This window comes from Leptonotus elevatus, chromosome 6 (genome assembly GCF_054856555.1).
Source record: "Leptonotus elevatus isolate MCC_2025b chromosome 6, RoL_Lele_1.0, whole genome shotgun sequence".
Classification (NCBI taxonomy): domain Eukaryota; kingdom Metazoa; phylum Chordata; class Actinopteri; order Syngnathiformes; family Syngnathidae; genus Leptonotus; species Leptonotus elevatus.
In genome coordinates, this window is record NC_141244.1 from 12535308 (window position 1) to 12555028 (window position 19721).

General features: G+C 38.1%; 1 protein-coding gene across 1 annotated transcript in view; it reads right to left on the reverse strand.

The window, feature by feature from the left end:
• cdkal1 (CDK5 regulatory subunit associated protein 1-like 1) overlaps positions 1 to 19721 on the reverse strand; it is a 225274-nt gene that overhangs the window by 136642 nt on the left and 68911 nt on the right. Inside the window, exon 7 of the mRNA XM_086079570.1 lies at positions 15791 to 15911. Coding sequence (XP_085935696.1) covers positions 15791 to 15911 — 121 coding nt within the window. The remainder of the gene's footprint in view (positions 1 to 15790; positions 15912 to 19721) is intronic.

Here is a 19721-nt window from a genome sequence, read left to right on the forward strand (position 1 = left end):
ATACTTTAACCTATTCATTGTTCTTTATGTACTGTAACTGTGTAAATGCACAGGTACAGTCGTGTTACTAAGAATTTAATTTTATATGTATTTTTCTCTTCATGTGTACCAGGTTTCAACTGAAGCACAACCTGAAGACATAGCTAAAGACATAGCTGTCACAGACCAAGTTGACCAGGTGACAAGATTTCTTTTTGAATGTTGATGTTGAAATACATTTTTCAGAAGCAAGACGTTGCACAATTTATAAAAAAAAAAGAAGATCTTGTCGCACGAATGGCTCATGCAATAGGTGAATTGCAAAGACATGCAACAAATGAATATTGGATTGTATACTTTAGTCTGATTTTGACCAATCAGAGACTACCTTAATTGCACATCACCATACGAGAACCGTATCGAGGGGCATTACTAACAAAAAATAACTTAATTGGATAAGATTAGATCACAATGAGCATGCTTATTTTTCCGCATTAACGTGTATTTTTTTTTCATTGGATTATAAAAATATATAGATATAGATAGATCTTTTTTTTTAGGTCCATGTCGAAATAATCTCCATCACTGTATAAAACACCCATGTCGCATGTTTTGTCAATACTGTGCAGCCCTCGCAGGTGCATAGTCCTCACAATGTCGTAGTTGTGAATAACTGACACTCTGAGGACAGTGTATTTACACACTGCGAATGTAAAATAAGTTTTCAGGGCTTGGAGTTACACATACAGTCCTCATAATTCATGCTCTGGTCAGGTATGGACACTCTGAGGACTGTGTATTTTCTATTAATTGTTTCATTGTGAAAAATAGACATCACCAATTTACACTAACCATTAGTGCTGACGGATTATTTATTTTTGAAATGGCAAATAAAATGTGTTTGCATTCACAATACTTTAACCTATTCATTGTTCTGTATGTACTGTAACTGTGTAAATGCACAGGTACAGACTTGTGTGTTACTAAGAATTGAATTTTATATGTATTTTTCTCTTCATGTGTACCAGGTTTCAACTGAAGCACAACCTGAAGACATAACTGAAGACGTAGCTGTCACAGACCAAGTTGACCAGGTGACGAGATTTCTTTTTGAATGTTGACGTTGAAATACATTTTTCAGAAGCAAGACGTTGGCACAATATATAAAAAAATATCTTGTCGCACGAATGGCTCATGCAATATGTGTATTGCAAAGACAAGCAACAAATGAATATTGGATTGTATACTTTAGTCTGACTTTGACCAATCAGAGACTACCTTAATTGCGCATCGCCATACGAGAAACGTATCGAGGGGCATTACTAACAAAAAATAACTTAATTGGATAAGATTAGATCACAATGAGCATGTTTATTTTTCCGGATTATCGTGTATTTTTTTTCATTGGATTATAAAAATATATAGCTATAGATAGATCCTTTTTTTTTAGGTCCATGTTCAATGTCGAAATAATCTCCATTACTGTATAAAACACCCATGTCGCATGTTTTGTCAATACTGTGCAGCCCTCACAGATACTTAGTCCTCACAATGTTATAGTTGTGAATAACTGACACTGAGGACAGTGTATTCATACACCGTGACTGTAAAATAAGTTTTGAGGGCTTGGAGTTATTATACAATTCATACTCTGGTCAGGTATGGATTCTCTGAGGACTGTGTATTTTCTTGTTTTTGTTTCATTGTGAAAAATAGACGTCACCAATTTACACAAACCTGTAGTGCAGAAGGATTTATTTATTTATTTTTGTAATGGCAAATAAAATGAGTTTGCATTTACAATACTTTAACCTATTAATTGTTCTGTATGTACTGTAACTGTGTAAATGCACAGGTACAGTCGTGTTACTAAGAATTGAATTTTATATGTATTTTTCTCTTCATGTGTACCAGGTTTCAACTGAAGCACAACCTGAAGACATAGCTGAAGACGTAGCTGTCACAGACCAAGTTGACCAGGTGACGAGATTTATTTTTGAATATTGATGTTGAAATCAGTTTTCAGAAGCAAGACGTTAGGAGTGAAGAGTGTAGAGTAGATGCTAGGGCTGAACTATATAACTAACAAATATAATCACAACAATTTTTTATGCAATGTGTATTGCCAAGACGTTCAAAATATTGTATCCAACAATAAGCTTGTATGGGACTAAAATTCCTACAAGTCAACATTAAAAATATCTCAAATTGAAGATTTGTTGGCAGTTTGGTGATTTGGATTATGCACTGTAGTGATCTTTTGTTCCCATTAATTTATTTATGGTGGATTTTAGAGATGAACTCGCTATCAATTTTATTTTATTTTTTTAAACAGAAGTGTAAACATCAGGTAGTTAATTTACTTGTATCAAGCTTGGATAAATGTGCTTTATGTTTTGGACCTTTCGCTGCACTAGAATGGACTGGCATGATGGGTATTTTATCTTCTGTGTTATTTGTATCTGCAATGGATCTTTGTTTCACGCAACCAGAATTAATAGTGCAGGCATTTTCATTGAATGAATATAATTTAGTCAAGAGGATAAATTATGACCCATGTTTATACCTTTATCTTTAGTTGCAAGCAGCTAAATGTTGAGCAATTGTCTCAATCTTAACGACTGTCTGACTCGGTAAAATAGAAAAGTCTACTGTAACTGAAGGACTGTATCACACAATATCTGTTTTAGGGGCAATGCCATAGATTAAGCATATTAACTATCCCTCTTGTTAAATGCTTCATCTCATCTTTCGAATAAATGTGACTAGATTTATAATAATCTTTAGTATGTGCACAAACTTTAGGTTCTAAATGCTTTTCTAGTTTGCTCCAGCATCTGGCACATATCCCGTTTAAAAAAAATGCAAAACTGCTTGATGATGAAGACCTTTGGTAAATTAACTTTAGCACATTAGCCCATCAATGGCGGGAGCTACTTCTGCCGCGAGCGCTCGACACTTTTCTCAAGCTTCTACTTCGAGTGTAACATCACTAAGTAACAGCGAAGTAAAGCTAGTAAATATTTATGACCACCCGCCAAAATGAATTTTAACCCGCATATGGCAGGTTAATTTTAGAGCCACTGTATATATGCATAAGTATGTGTGCATCTACTGTATATATGGATATCATTGCTGTCCTGTGAAAAACACGTTTCCATTTTTAGGTCGCGGGCTGCTCTCCGGTAGCTCCTATGGTGGAAGTGTTTTTCACAGAACAGCGACAATATGTGTATGTATGTATGTATGTAATAATTGTTTTCGTTTAAAAAATTAGGTTGCTGATGTATCCAGTTCAAGTGAGGATTCATTAGCAGAGGAATATGTTCCAGATTCTCACAGTACTTCGGACACTTCCTACATTGAACCTGTTTCAGAAATTCAGAAATCCGAAGGTATTTCAGGAATGAGCTATGAGAAAACTGCTCATCCTTTAAGATGAGAGGTAGTCATGTTTTAAAGAATAAAATGTTCAATGTTCACTGACTCTTTTGCATCTGGTTTCATGTCGAGCTTATCCATTACAAAGCTGTGTTTGACCTAGATAACCTGTTCACATAAGAAGCAGTTTTATTAACATACCAGTTTCAGTCTGTCCTAAAATTGTAAGTTGTAACATGAGCACCATGTTAAAACTTACAATTTTAGGACAGATCAGGTATGACTTTGCATTTCACAGTATTGTTATGTACAACAATGTGTCCTTATATCAGGTAAGTCATTACACATCAATGCCATTTTAGTTTGTGTAAAGTCAGAATGCCAGAACTTTCAAATCACTTCAGTGACATGGTTGCTGTGTGTTGTGTAAACTTTGTCCTTGTAATGTGAGTTGGTCCTCATAATTACCATTTTTGCAATGGGCGTGGCTTATTTAGGTCATTATCTATGTCCTCACAATTACGGATTTTTTCAGGTTTTTCTTTTTTTCGTGTGTTGAGTTTTTTCAAGTTTTGAAGTGAAATTCTCCTGGACAACCCCAAAAAAAAATTTTGGGTGCAAGTCCCATCTCTCTGGCATTAGCAGAAAGGGGTGTCCCTGTAATACACAATTAAACCGGTTTGGAAAAAATGTCCTCATAATACACAGAGGCAAGTATGTGTGTGTGTGTGTGTGTGTGTGTGTGTGTGTGTGTGTGTGTGTGTGTGTGTGCGTCAAATACAGCAAAGCTCGCAATTTATTCAATCAAGCCTTTGTACATGAATTTAGTCACGCTATGAAGGGGGACTACTGCATGTGAATTTGACAAAAGGTCACAAGATGATCTTTGACGACTACAGAAGTCTTGCTTGTTGTTTTGGCTCGCAGAGAGAGAGCACGTGCAGGGTGCATGTGTGAGAGAGCACAACCTCAAGTCAACATGGGACCTCGGCGTGTTTTCATAACTTCTTGTTTTGACTGCAGGCAGACCTCGAGACGGTGTTTTTACTAGATCAGTCAGGTTATTGTTACAGGACAAAAATGGTGTTTGTGTACAATTAAATAACCACAGAATGGGTTAGCATGTTGAGATTTTACTTTAGATGTATATTATTTTACATTCAACGTACTTTATTTGGACACTATGTAACATAGACGCATAGTAAAGTGGAACAGTTACTCTTCTAATATCAATGAAATTTACTTTTGAGTATGATATTTGTTTCTACCGCGTATTTTAATGTAAAACCTATGAATAGTAAAATATAGAAAAACACCTGATTCCTAACACTGTAGTACTCGAAATTACAGTACACATAAGTAGGGGGAAATGTAGTATTTAAAGCTTGAACATGGTGAAAAGCATTGCAGGAATATTCAAATCGTCTGAGGGAGTGACATCATCAATTTCAGCACACTGACTACTCTCGTGTCCATAAACAGCAATGGAGTAAGGAGACACAGAGATTCTCGTGCAGTCACTATTTTGAATTTGTGTCAGCTGAATACAAAAATGTTAAGGTTTATTGCGCACTCTGTGCTGTCTACAGAGGTTAGCTTCAATAACACTACATCCACACACGTGTGCGTGCAGGAGGTCCCCAAATGATTGTTTGATTTATAAACAATGTTTATTATAAATGTTGAGTTTTGCCATTGCAACATTAATAGTTAAATGTGTCAAATAAAAATATCGCCTTTATTTTACGTTTTTTTTTAAAGGATTTCTGTCAAGTCAAGTCTAGAAAGAATGCCTATGTTAGATTTAATTAAAAAATGTATTTGAGCAAGTAAAGTCTGAAAAGACTGTCTTTGTTTGTTTTTAATTTAATTAAAAACAAGCTTTATTCTTAAATGTCACTGTTATAAATGCACATCCAATTAAGTGGCAAGGCCTTGTTGGTATTTGCTAAATGTAACTATCAAAGTAATTTGTAATCAAAGTTACTTTCAAAATCAAGTATTTAGGAACGAACTACGGTAATTTACTTGTTTAGGGTCACTGTGGCAACATTTTGTGGATGCAATACAAGGCGTATATTTTAAAGTCCTCCATATTGCTGCATGGTACTTTAGAAGAGGACTTCCAAACATGATGTACGTCTGTCATGGTTAGTTTGAGCAAGTCCTGTAAATATGAACAGCGTATAGAATAATACACGTTCAAAGAATCATACTTCAGCAAAATGTCAGATTACAAGCAAAGAGACCATTGTGTTCAATCTTAGAGGTTCCACTACATTTGTTTGATACGTCTGTCTCTTTGGCATCATGTGAGGTGAGCTGAAAAAAAAATGAAAAAAGGTAACACGGTAAAACTACAGACCTCTGCATCTTCCAAAAGAATCAAAATCATCATTTTAAGACATAAAAAGCAGTCACGCTTTATTTGACTTTGCTGGATGAAAAAAACAAAACTGTAGTCCCTGCTGGGACAGTCACCCATCAAAAAAAACCAGCTCACTGAAACCGAAATCATTGTCGCCTCACTGCTGCTGTCGACTCACCACTCGGGCTGCAAACCGTAAGTCAAAACTGATGGTCAGCATTCAAAATGAACACGAGGAGACAACAGCCACTGACGATTCCATCATGGCTTCAAAAGTTACAGGAGCCAACTTGACAAGGGAGTGCTGATGTCAAATTAACAAGTTCACAACTTTCCCTTCACTGCGGAAACGTCAACACTCGGAGGGGAAACACGAGAAAGCTGGTATATTCGAAGACTCCGACGCAATCTGTTGTGTGAATGTGCGTGTGCTTATGTAAAGTGTGCTTTCCTATGACACGCTGGTGTTAATTCGGTTACTCGGGGGTTCTGTAGCGTAATGTCTTGTAATGACATACAATCTCATTTTGTCCAAGGAGACACATCAATCTTTTGGATTTACTGCAGGGAGCACAAGCCCTCCTGGTCTCCTGGTGATTGAGGGAGGTAGAGTCGTTTGTGTGTGCGTCTAACATGCATTTGTGTGTTTGTGTGTTAAACAGTGGGAAAGAGGGAAATGGAATAATATGTTCAGACCAGTGGAGCTGAAAACTACCCATACATTGGTTTGATAAACATCAGGAAGGCCACTGTGGTGCACTGCCAGAGGAGGTGGAGGTGTGTGACAGAATCTACTCTTGTGTGTTGGTCTTGGGTGAAAATAAATAAATAAATGAGAATGTATTTGTGTATGTGTGATAGAAAACATGCTGGAGTGCCAAATGCAATATGATTCTGTCGATATTGTGCATACATGCATTGTCAATCTCTGACATAGGTGATCAGAAATGACTGTGTAAACACCCTTTACAGTTGTGTTTGTCAACTTTGTATTTATTGAGAGCCTTTTTTTATTGTCATGAAAACACTTTGACGTGAGTACCAACATTTTTGAAGTATGTCAACATAATGTCTATTCTTGGGCTTGGCTTTGTATGACCCTTTAGGATAGTAGACCAAAAAGAAAGGAGAATGCCAACTCTGCTACATGATAAGCATCTTGAATAGGGTTCCCAGAGACAGATCTCCAATTAAAACGACCACATAGGTTTTAAGTGTTACGTATTGTAGTTTAACAACCCCTATCGGCTGTGCAAATAGCGAAAAAATAGTAACCAGAACCATAACGAGAGTTACTGGGACCCGGGTCATCTGGACGGAAGACGAGCATCTATCTGACTGAGCTAACAGGCCAGTAATTATTTTAGTATTGATTACATGGAGTCCTCGAGTTATGTTCTTACACTGGTGATGTAACCCGAATTTCGACTTGAGTCGAATTTCACCGCTAAAGTCGATATTTACATCAAAACACTTTGTACAGTAATTTTTTTTTTGTTTGTTTTGTTTTTTTTTGTTTTAAGAGCTCAGTATTGTTCATTCGGTAATGTTATCATCATTGCTCTCATAGGATACGCTCTACGTGGTCGTATTTTCGTGCATGGTAAAACGACCAATATGGTCATATTTGTTGGAAGACTTGTTTGCATTGAGGTGTTTTTCTTTCTTTTGATATTTTTGTAGATTTTACGCCAGTAGAAATGGGAGTAATGGAACGTTTACGCCATTGGGCAACTTTGCGGGATGCAACATAGCGTTCTCCTGGTCAATTGTAGCGGCATCTGTCCTTTGCATTAAAATCAGAGCCGTCTAAGGCTCGGAGGGCAGTAAACCTGCGTATGCCGGGCTTGACATTGCGGAAACAGATACAGACTCGCTGGGGTCCGTGCATCACATTGGCAGCCGGAAAACTGCAAAATATCCCCTTAGTCAGCTGTGTGTTATGTCAGTCTTGCATCACCAACTGTGACCCCACCACTCATAACTGTGAGTGGGATGCTAAAAATATATTTATGATGGTAATGATGATAATCTTCTCAATTAATTGATTTCCACAATGATGGGATCATCATCCCACACTGTTATCATATATACGAATGAAATCTACCGTACACGTCCGTGGAGCGCCGACCGTCTGTGTGAGCCCTGATCGAATCCACCAAAATCGCTTTAAACCGCCTGTGCTACTAGATAGACCTCGGTTTTGCAAGTCTAAAATCTAGTATACTTTTTGTTAGCAAATTTCCAGATGTGCCGGGGGCGTGACCAGCTGCCAGAATGCCCAGTGAGGCGCACGCAACTACCAAATTCATAAACAGGCCAAACAAGACTTGCCCCAGCACGAAAACGGAGATGTGCCGTTTTTACGTCGAGCGCAAAAAAATTGTCCGGTGCGTCGGGGGTGAGGCAGCTCCCTGCGCCGCAATGCCCAGTGAGGCTCAACACATAACAAACGGACTAGACTTGACTTGCACCGGCAGCAAAATGAAGTTGAGCCCGTTTTTACACCGAGCGCACAGGTCTCAGTCTACAAAAATAAAACCTATTAAAAATAAATACATAAAAATCAAAGAAGTTGCACTGAGCTCCAAACAGAAAACAACAAACTAAAACTGACGACAGAGCCCATTTGTTGATATTCTAACACATTATTATTTTTATTACATGTGCAATAAAAGTAGTATTTTAAAATTGCTAACCGTTATACAAGTGTAAAAATCAGTTTACCCATACACTAAATACAGCAAAAAATAAAATATTATTCTTTTTGATTACTCATTACAGATGAAGAGAGAAGCATTAAATATATATTTCTAAAGGCAACCGACTACATGTATCGTGCTTGCAAACATTTTAAAATGTCAAACAAGTGTAAAAGGTTCTACCTGTATATTATAGTTGTAATTCTGATAACACAGCGATTAATCTACCAAGTGACAATTTGCAATGTGCTTGCGAGATGAATTCCTTCCAAATAAATATTATTGATGTTGAATTATTGTACTGAGCAGCTCAGACAGAGATACATTTACCACTTTCCTATGTTGCAATAACTTCCTTTTTACGGTTTGATGGTCATTATGACACTGCTTCCCTTTGCCATTACCAGTAACCTAAGCCAAAGAAAAGGAAACACGTGGAGTTGATTTGTTTAGATCTCTCATTACATTATGCAAGGCATGGATTTGACTTTTTCATTAATTATGATGTTAATTATGATGTGTCTGAATTTGAGGACATTCAAATTTGGATGTTCTACTGTATTGTACGTAGGGAAAAAATATTTCAATGATACAGAGCTTTTTCTATTATCTCACTGACTTGTGACACAATAGCTTAAACGAGGGCAAGAAATACCTCAGCAGCATATCAGGTCAAAGTGCTATTGTTTCAACTACTTCACTTTTTTTTAAGGTAATAATTCTAACACTGACAAAGAGAACATTAGTGTGGTGGCTGTGGTTTCAAGGGGATTTCTAACCCTCGGCCTCAGAGTCTAACGGTTTATTGTTTTTCCTCGGCATGTCTGTGACCCCAAACTTACCCCTCTCAGCTGGCTAAAACTGTTAACGTTACACCTTGGTCACAATGCTTAACACAATTCTATGTTAAGGTCAGCGGCAAGGTTGATAAGACCCATTATTGTACTTTGTCGAAGTTGTGGCGGCCAGAAGGAAATCACAGGAAACTTGCAGTGAACACACTTGTGGGACCTAACACAAACAAATTCAAAACTCTACTCAGCGTTGCAAATAAACACTTTTTACAGCAAGTCCCTGCAAGGCTGTATTTACACAGCAAATGCGTGCCTTGTGTGTGTTTCGGCATGGTTATTCATGGCAATTATTTTTCAAATACAGTATATAATTCAAGGATGGAGCAGCAAGTAAAAGAGAAAGAAATGAGTCAAACTATTCAATTCTATTTTTTTTGTAGACAGTTGCAGAATCTGTACAGAGCGCAACTTTGTTGGTAGAGAAAAAGCTTTCTGATAAAGACATAGTTACTATTACTGCCAAGGAGATAAGTGCCTGTTAAGTGTTATGGTGTCAGGAGGTTAGAAGAAAACAACTTGTGAAAAGAGGTAAACATAATTGATAAAATGTTGTACAAGCTCGAAGGTTATTTTTTGTTGTATTCCTGTGAATAGCAACCCAATAGCTCAAAGTAAAAATAAATTAATGAATAAATGAATAAATAAATAAAACAGTTCTCAATCTACAAAATAGAGGGATTTATTTTACACCTTCAGTAGATATTACACATGTGGACCAAATGAAGAAAAAAAAATTAAACAACTTGTAACTGACAAAAGTAAAAACTGAAAGAAAATTCTGACAGTGCTTTTGAATTTAACAGAGAGGTACCAACAATGTTGTCCATGTGTGTACATTGAAAATATCAGTCAATCCATGTGTTGACTGTTTGCAAACATCAGAATAATGATGTGCATAGATTTGGTTCAACCCCCAAGTAATACAGTTTAACAGTTGTTGACTAAACCTAATTAATGCAATTGCTATTACCATTCCACATGCCACCATTGAAAGACAAGAGCCAATAAGAAAATAGATGCCCACTGAACTGAAAAATAAACTCACTGTGACATAGGAACACATATTGTATGCAAGTCATTCATTTCAGCAGCATATCAGGCCAACGTACAATGCAGTGAACAATGCACCCAAAATACGAAAGTAATCAAAAAAAGAAGATAATCTACCTCGCTAAGCCAGCTCCATTTATTCGTTTATGAGGGCAACTCGTTTTACAAGCATTTAACCTCCCTCTGCCCTGTCGTCATGTCTATCGCTTGTCATCATATTAAAGATGAGTACCACAAATGATTGTTTCTGACTTTCATTAATACTTAGAACGATGAACACCTTTTTACACCTGTAAAATACTATCTGAGTTAACAATGTTACTTTCTGTCAAACAGCCTCTTTAAAGCCTTACAATTGCGTTATTGTAAGAATGGATTCTAAAACCGGGCACGGTGGGCGGCACGGTGGCTGACTGGTTAGCACGTCCGCCTCCCAGTGCAAAGGTTGTGAGATCAAGTCCGGGCTTCGGCCTTCCTGGGTGGAGTTTGCATGTTCTCCCCGTGCTTGCGTGGGTTTTCTCCGGGTACTCCGGTTTCCTCCCACATTCCAAAAACATGCATGGCAGGTGAATTGGACACTCCAAATTGTCCATAGGTGTGATTGTGAGTATGGTTGTTCGTCTCTGTGTGCCCTGCGATTGGCTGGCAACCAGTACAGGGTGTACCCCGCCTACTGCCCGAAGCCAGCTGGGATAGGCTCCAGCAACCCCCGCGACCCTTGTGAGGACAAGCGGTACAGAAAATGGATGGATGGATGGATTCTAAAACCGAGCATACTGGAAGCTGACCAAGAGAACTGTATTTACCCGAAATGAGAGAAAATATCCTGCCTGCTTGCCTACCTGTGTGCCCAGAGGACACAAATATTGAAGCAAGTCTTTTGCTGTAAACGGCAGAAGATCAGGCAAGACTATAGCTTTGTAATAGCAATATGACAGATCATAACCAACAAAAATGTAACTAAATAGAGAGAAGGGAAGGGACGCCTGATGAAATGAAATGAGCTGTAACTGTGGAACAAATGGCTTTTTTTTGTTCATGCCTGGAGTCCAATGGCAATGGTACACACAAACAAACAGCAACACACAACACATTTAATGACCCATTCTGACTGAGTGGCTGTAAATTCCTGGTTTATGATGCTAAAGCATCCCAATTCAGCTTGCTCACAAAGGGACTTTTGTTGATGCTGACAACATACATACACATTCACACACACGCACACACAGATAAACGCAGTAAGAGTAAGAAAAGACCCAAGAGTACCCTAAGGCCAGACACACATACTTACACATACAAAAGCACCAGCTTGGCTAATAGCATCAAGTGTTCTAAAACTGGGACACAAAACAGCGCATTAGAAAGACAAGTGAAGTCTTTTTTTCTTTTTTTGCAGCTTACTTGCAGGCTATTTGAGCAATGAACTCTGCCCTCAGGCATAACTGTTTGCAAGAAGGAGCTATGTTGAGAAACAACATGAAAAACAACGCTCAACTACAATTGAAAATGAAATGCTGGAAATGGGAACATGATCTAATTTAGAGCATGTGTGCCACACAACCAGTCAACAAGCTTAATAGTATTGAGCTTGTTAAAAAATATGTTCAGTTATGTTTATTTGTAAAATCTATCCATCACAGTGACTAAAGGGTAATATTGACCGCAAAATAAGGTGCATTTGATCTAATGGTAACATTTTGTTTGGTAAAGGACACGTATTTTTTGTTTGTTTTGTTTTTTACCCAAATTGCTGTCAGTTGACGCAACTAAACTCCTAATGGACCAGAAAAAAAGACCTGCCAGTACTTCTTTCATACACTGCCCAGGGCATATTTCTGATTGTTAGCCAGGCTACATTGATTTTTTTTTTTTTTTACCCCCCATGTGAGGATAAAACTGATTTAGTGGAAGGGGAACATTAATCTAATTTAATAGGTGCAAATTATATTAATATGCAACTTAATCAAAGTCATATTTTGAATCAATTGGAACAGAATTTAATTTCCAGGAAGTTGCCCTATTTGTAATAACTACACCATGATACCATTGTGAGTTTTTTTGTGCTTAGAAGTAAAGATGACGGGACAAAAGTTGCATCAGGTAGACTCCGAATTAAAATACAAGAATTATAAACGAATAAGGAAAATAATTATGTAACATTATGTATTAATGTAACATTATAAATGCTAGTATGACTACACAGTTTTTTTATTCCTCTCTGACCAACATATGGGCATCTGAAATCAACAACCGTGAACTCTAAGATGTTTTTTTAGCCAAACAGAAGCCTGAAGAAAGTCAATTTCAGATAAATGCACAGAAAAGTTGGTGATGCAGTTTGTGATGCACTTAAAGCCTTTCCACGTTCTCCGAGGGTCATTAGAGGTGAAATGGACCTGGATTTTCGGAGCATAGGCTAAATCCAAGGAAGACCCCTGCCTGCCAGATGCCCTCAACCAGTTCTACAGTTTTGAGGACCCCAACAACAACACCCCCTATGTCAGATTTACATGCCCCTCAGCTTATCCCCAACAGACGTGAGGAGAACCCTGCAAAGGATTAATCCACACATAGCTGCAGGTCCATACTGAGGGACTGTGTACACCAGCTGACCGTGGTGCTAATGCACATTTTCAACACCTCAGTCCAACTAGTGTCTGTCCCAACTTGCCAAAGCACTTCCTCCACCATGCTATTGGCAAATACCTTCACAGTGGCAAATGACTATAAAACGGTTGCCCTCAGCCCAATTGTCACGAAGTGCTTGGAAAAGCTGATCATGGTGAAGATCAAAAACTCTCCCACCCTCACCAGTACGCCTACAGGAAAAATCGCTCCAATATTTATGAGTTGTTTTACACTAAAAGACCCATTTCTTGACTCAAAGTTTTCTCAACACGACTAGAAAGCAGGAAGTCCTACGACCGCCTGGTCTTCCTAGATTTCTCCTCATTCAACACCATCACACAGTGGAGGACTGGGTCTTGGACTTAACAGATCACAGACTGTCAGGATCCACAACCGTATCCTACTTCATCAACCTCAGCACTGGCTCCCTCCAGGGCTATGTGTTGAGCCCCCTTCTGTTCACACTACTGACCTATGACTTCTCTGCTGTCATATAACGAAGTTTGCGAAGCAGATAGCAGTAGCACGCTCTTAAAATCGTTGGGTCAAAAATAACCCAACTATGGGTAAAAAATGGACCGATCCTCAACTTGGGTCAATTTGACCCAACTTTGAGTCAAGAAATGGGTATTTTAGTGTAAAACACATAAATATTGGTCAGATATTGATGTATAAAACAACCCATAGAGTGGATCGGTCCAATTTTTATCCATAATTGGGTTACTTTAGACCAAACTGTTTTTAGAGAGCAGGATGCATGACGCACAAGTGAGTCTAAAGACAGAGTGGAGGTAGAACATCTGGTGGACTGATGCAAAGGTAACCTTCGCATCAATATGATGAAGACCAAGACCAAAGCCTCCTCGTCCCCCTTGGACATTGGAGGAAAGCAGTGGAAGTGGTCTTCAAGCTAGTACCTTGGGGTCCACCTTTCCAAGGACCTCACCTAGGCTGGAACCAAAAATAACTTCATCTTCTACACTTCAAATAGAATATGCAGTCATTCAGTATTTCTTAGCATTTTACTCTGATCAAAGTAATGCGTTTTAAGATATTGCAAAGGAAGAAAGATAACTGTTAAGAATCTCTACCATTATTTGACATTAACATCAAACTGAAAATTAATATGGAAATGTTTCATGCTGGAGCATGGCTTCAGTGTAACATTTGTCTAAAAGAAAGAGTCCTCTAATGCCTTTTGTCAACTTTCCAAAATTATTTTTTGAGGCAGGAGGCAGCAGAAGTTGGGTCTGCTCTGCATTTGCGTGTCACACAAAGATCTCTCTTGTTTTGCCCACTAACAAATGTCACCAATGATGTCACTACTTCAGAGGAGGATTTAAAATGGATTATCTAAAAACAGAGCATATAAAGAACGCGCTGTCTCTCTCACATATAATTTTATATCAGCAAAGCCTGGTCAAATTAGGGACACCAATGACTGACCAAATTACGCAAAAGCAGATGTTCAGCCTGGATTTACAGCAGTTATTCATGTTACCAAACAGCCTACTAAAAGACTTCCAGTATAAAATAACAAAAACAAGGGGGGATTTGTTTGTCGCCGCTATGACCCCTTAAAATAAAAAATAAAGCCATACACACAAAAGAAAGAGACAACAGTCATCTTGTCTCAAGATCTAAATTATACATACAGTATGACATTTATAGTAATCTACTATAGATGGAGAATTTCCTTGTGCTGCATCAATGTCACACTCTTAATAACAACAAGGTCTCTGGTGTTTAGGCAGTAATACATTTAAGTCCAGAACCCAAGGGCAGGTAGTCTAGTCTGAGAGTTCCGTTATAATGGATATGAGAATCAACAGTTAATCAATAAAGTCACAAGACCAGTAAACTGTTAAAAAATCTCAACGTGTCAAACTAAAGAATTATGTGTGCCTTTATACAAGATAAAAGTGGAACCAAAACAAACAAGCATTGTGTATACAATCTCTTTAGTTAATTGTTTTGTGATGGACATCATTCAAGTATGGACCTTGAAGATGAACATGGGAATGACTGATGGATTATAACCAGTGAAGGTCAAGAATAATGTAATTAGTCTGTACAAACCCCTTTTAAGTAGCCCGCTGAGATTACAGGGCATGGGTTTGTAGATTATTTTTTAACAACATTAAATTAGCCCATAAAATGTAGCTTGTGCGTGCATGTGCGCAAAAGTGGTTTGGTTGGTAAAATGTACCATTTTAAATACATTTCAGTCTTAATAATTCTAATACAATACTTTTTTCAAGTCCATACTTCTAAAAAAAAAAGTACAGGAAAGGAACCTGACATGTGCGCTGCATTTTCATCCTAATGTACCAGTTTAAAGATACCAGAAGTTGGTCGACTCAATGCAACACAGTGAAATAGTTCTCAGAAGCGATTCTCATATACTGTAATTAAATACAGTGATTCACAGAAAAGCAATTTGTTAATATGGTAAATGAGCTTGTAAAGACAAATGCAGAGACTGCTACTTGTGAAAAGCCTCATATTCTTCTTTCTGTAGATATATTTTTCTTCATGTTTTGATTAGTAACCCAATGGGCAAAGACCGAGATGCAGTGCAATTGAATGAGTAATTTGAGCTTTCCACACTTTTTTGTAATACACTGCTATTGTTACCAACTGGAAATTGAGGGTTTCTATTACTGAACATTTGAAGTAGGTACAATGGTGTACCTACTTCAGAGATTACGCAACACAAAACACACAAAGCAAACTGATGACAGTAGAAAGCTGTATAATTTAGGTTCTTTCAAGCTCTGAATCACATACACACTGTCAGGAACAATGCTAGTTAATACTGTACTTACCCTGTGTTAATGGAGATGATTTCAATTAGAGGGTTTTTCCTTATCTTGGGAAGGTCCAGTCTAGCTCCCCCTAATCTCCGGCCTCCATCTTTCTTCTGGCCCAAAAGACGAACTGAGTGCCCTGAATTAAAGAATAAAACATTATGTGGTAAATGAAAGCTCATGTGCATTTTCTAATGGCAGTTACAATCAGCTACTTATGCATACTAGTTGCCAAACCCCACAATCTGTGCAATAGTTATGTTCATCTCAACATGAAAATACATCTACAATTTTATTTAAATTGATTGTGCACACAGTGTGACTATAAACTACAAAATGTATAAAGATGTCTAGAAAGCACACTATACGAGCGGAGCAAATAAAATCCATAACAAATAGTTAAATGTCAGTGATGTTCAACCTTTATTGTGTGAAAATGGGATGCTGTGGTCTCATCTCTCTAACCCTCTAATAGCTTTATAGAAAGATGCGTGTTAGACGGAGGCGCTGAGGGATGGAATTGTCTTGCTGTTTCCATCCGCTTTACATGAGTCTCCAGGGAGGGTGGGCTCAGGGCAGGAAGCATGGCTATCATTGGTAGATACAAATTACTATCTGCCCCTAAGGAGGACAAAGAGCCAATCGGTGAGGCGTGACTGGTCGTAATATCCCAGTACAAGCGGGGAAATGAGAAAACTCCACTTGTGGAAATAAGGGCTGGGTGCACGTTTGGCTTTCTTACAGCTAGCTTCTGTAAGAAAGCTGTTTGGGGATAAATTGAGATATTTTGTTCTCAATTATTTATTTTTATTTTTTTTTGATCGTCCCGATCAGTTCTACGATCCAGTCAGTCTACACAAATGCTAAATTTAAACTTAAACTATATTATTTCTTGCTGGTATTATTTTACGTGAATATTATAATTGCAATATGTTGGGCAGTTTTTAAAGAATACTTTAATCTTGTCAGTTGTATGCCGCTGGCTATCTTACAATATCATGCCAGTGCTGTCGAATTGTCTTTCCAACCGTTCAATTGTCACTGCTTTTTCTCCTTTGTTGACATCTCTATAAATATGGCTTGATGCAATCCATCCACTCATAAATGCCTCCTATAACGTGATGGTGTAGATGGAAAGAAAGAATAGACAGAAGGCAAGAAGATGAATTCCTCGCAGATGAAAGCTGTATACGATGACCAGATGGATGGTTGGATCACAGCAGTAGGGGCTAAAAGGATGACCTCATGACCTACGGCTGATGTCTCATAAGTGGTGGGTCCCCTGTTTGATTGGAAGGCATCAGCGGGGTGGGGAACATTGGAAATAACGGACAAAGGTGGCTGGTGAAGAGGATAGCAGGGGTTTAATGTTTATCGGTCATCTTGTTGATGTAATGGGCCAAGCAACACAATTGCATCGAACAGTGTTAATATCTTAGCAATGTCTGCTAAAGTAATTTTATTTGATATGGACATCAGAGCATACTCTTATAAAAACCAAAACATAGCTTTGCCGCTTGACAGCAACAAGCCTCTGATCAGCATTCGGCATTGTCACTTCCATATAAAAGGTCACTCCGCATCACAAGAATATGTTTACAATATCATTCAGAATTCCATTTTAAATCTGTGTGAACGGGTCAACTTTGTTTCTATCCCCGACATGTCTTTATTCTTAAGCTTGATCTTATTTTTAGCAAGGAACGCGATAACAGTTTATTTATCCTGGTGAAATAAGGATCATGAGGTCATATTGATGCTATATAGCCTCTGATCTCTAGCTAAGTAGATGCATTAGCCCACCTAACCTTGTGCGCCCCGATTTCTGACATACACACACATACACACTAAATCTAAACTGTTTGTTTAAAAAAACATCAGAACAACAGGTGAAATGTATCATCTGAGGCTATAATTTCAACTAGAGGATATTAATATCAGAACAACAATAGAAACATTGAAACAGCCTTACAAAGGATACACATAAATTAGTTATTAGTTATATCAGTGAAGTTGTTTTTAATTTTTTTTAGAGGTAGACCTGAATTTCTCTTTTCTTTTTTTTACTTGGAAGGGAGAAGGTAATTGTAATATAAATTAAAATAAGCACATACCGGAAGTAACAGCAACTCTGTCCAAAGTTTATGTCTGCTCAGAGTAGGGCTGAGGGAAAAAGTCGACCACAAAATTTGACGCAAAAAAAATACATGCGTTGAAGCTATTTTTATCATTTAAAAAAAACATATTTATGGCACCAGGAAGTTGCCGGAACCAATATTTCGCGTTTCCGCTCGGACACTTATTGCTGACGGACTCTGACCGGCCTTCACCAAAACACTTCTAGGATGCTTCTTAGGGTTTGTTTGTGGTCGCTTTAGAAAGAAAGGGGAGAAAACCACTCCAAGTTTTTTTTTTTCACTCCTCTAAGTAGCGTGCAAGCTAAGCCATCCAGCATTTGCCGTAAGGACCATTACTACGGTTTTACACAACCAAAGTGTGCAATAACCGAGCCAAATTGACCCAGTTAGCCACAATGCACTTAACAACAGAGACCTTAGCTGTCTGACCTTAGAAACAAACTCACTTTGTAATATCATTAGCTAGATTAGCATTAGCTAATAGCAATAGCAAGTACGAAGCTACAATAAGCGAGTACTCATGACGTTTATGGATTTAAAATGGAATGGGGGGCTATTAATCAATGGAATCGACAAGAGACTAGATTTTCGTTAGTGACAGCACTGGCTCAGAGTATTTGTTTAATTGCCAATTTGGCCTTAATCTCCCGAGAATTCAGTCCTTCCATTTCAGGTTCCCTCCAGAAAATCCACATCTAGTAAAAGACAACCAAAATGGATAAGCAATCTTGTGGCCACAGTAACTGCCCTATCAGACAACATGTATGTGTTAAAATACTGTGTGCATGCTCAGCAACTCAACCTGAGATAACGGAAGTCATTTACAACAGGTAGTAACATAAGCTTTATGGTTCAAGGGTTCACAGCAAAATTAAACACAGCTTTACTGTGGCGAGGTATTCTTATTGAGTGGCAGTTATATTCATTTTAAACTAAGACTCAAACTGAAATGATCGTCTCACGCTTCAAGAAGCTAGCTCATAAAAGCTTGCCAATGCTTTTGTCATGTGGAAAAGAGACCCGCAAGCAATTTTGTTGAAGCAAAGAACTGCGTCTTACGATTCATTGGCATACGCATTTTAGTTACCATTACAAAAGGCAAATCCCCCAGTTTAAAGGTCTCCTGGCCTCTGAGCTGAAGTAACAGCTCTCGATTTATATGTGGTCATAAAGAACAGTAATGATACTGAGGAAATTAGTTTCTGTGGAGGGTGGAAGAGGACGGGGGGTAGTAGGGAGGTGCGGAGGGATAGAGTCAGGATATGAGAAGGCGGATGGGTTAAGAAGAAGCAAGGAAAGAAATGTTGAAAGATGTTGAGGGAAATATGGTAATCAAAATAAAAAATAAAAAGGGTGTGTATGTGCTGGGTGTGCATACTGTAAGGGTGTGCAGTCAGACAATTTAGGGTTGATTACATTGTAAAATTTAAATGTCCCTAATTAGCAAGCTTACAGTCCAAACAACACACACACACACACACACACACACATTGATGCACATGCAAAGCCAATCTGTTTTACAGTTGTTTTTTAAGAGAACAGCTGCGGGTGTATGACAGCTTCAGTGGACATCACAATAAACTCTGTGTGACCTTCAATTAACAGCAGAGTACTGTTGCAGTGCCCAGATAGTTTAAATGGATGAACTAATCTCTGACATGTGAGTCTGTCTTCTTTGACAGAAGCGAGCACTTAACAAGCTGTTTTACAAACATCCAAAAGTAATTAATTTCGTACAACTCTAACCGCCACTACTGGGACGACTAGATTTTAATTCATTAAACACGAACCTCTGAAATAGATTGCTTCTT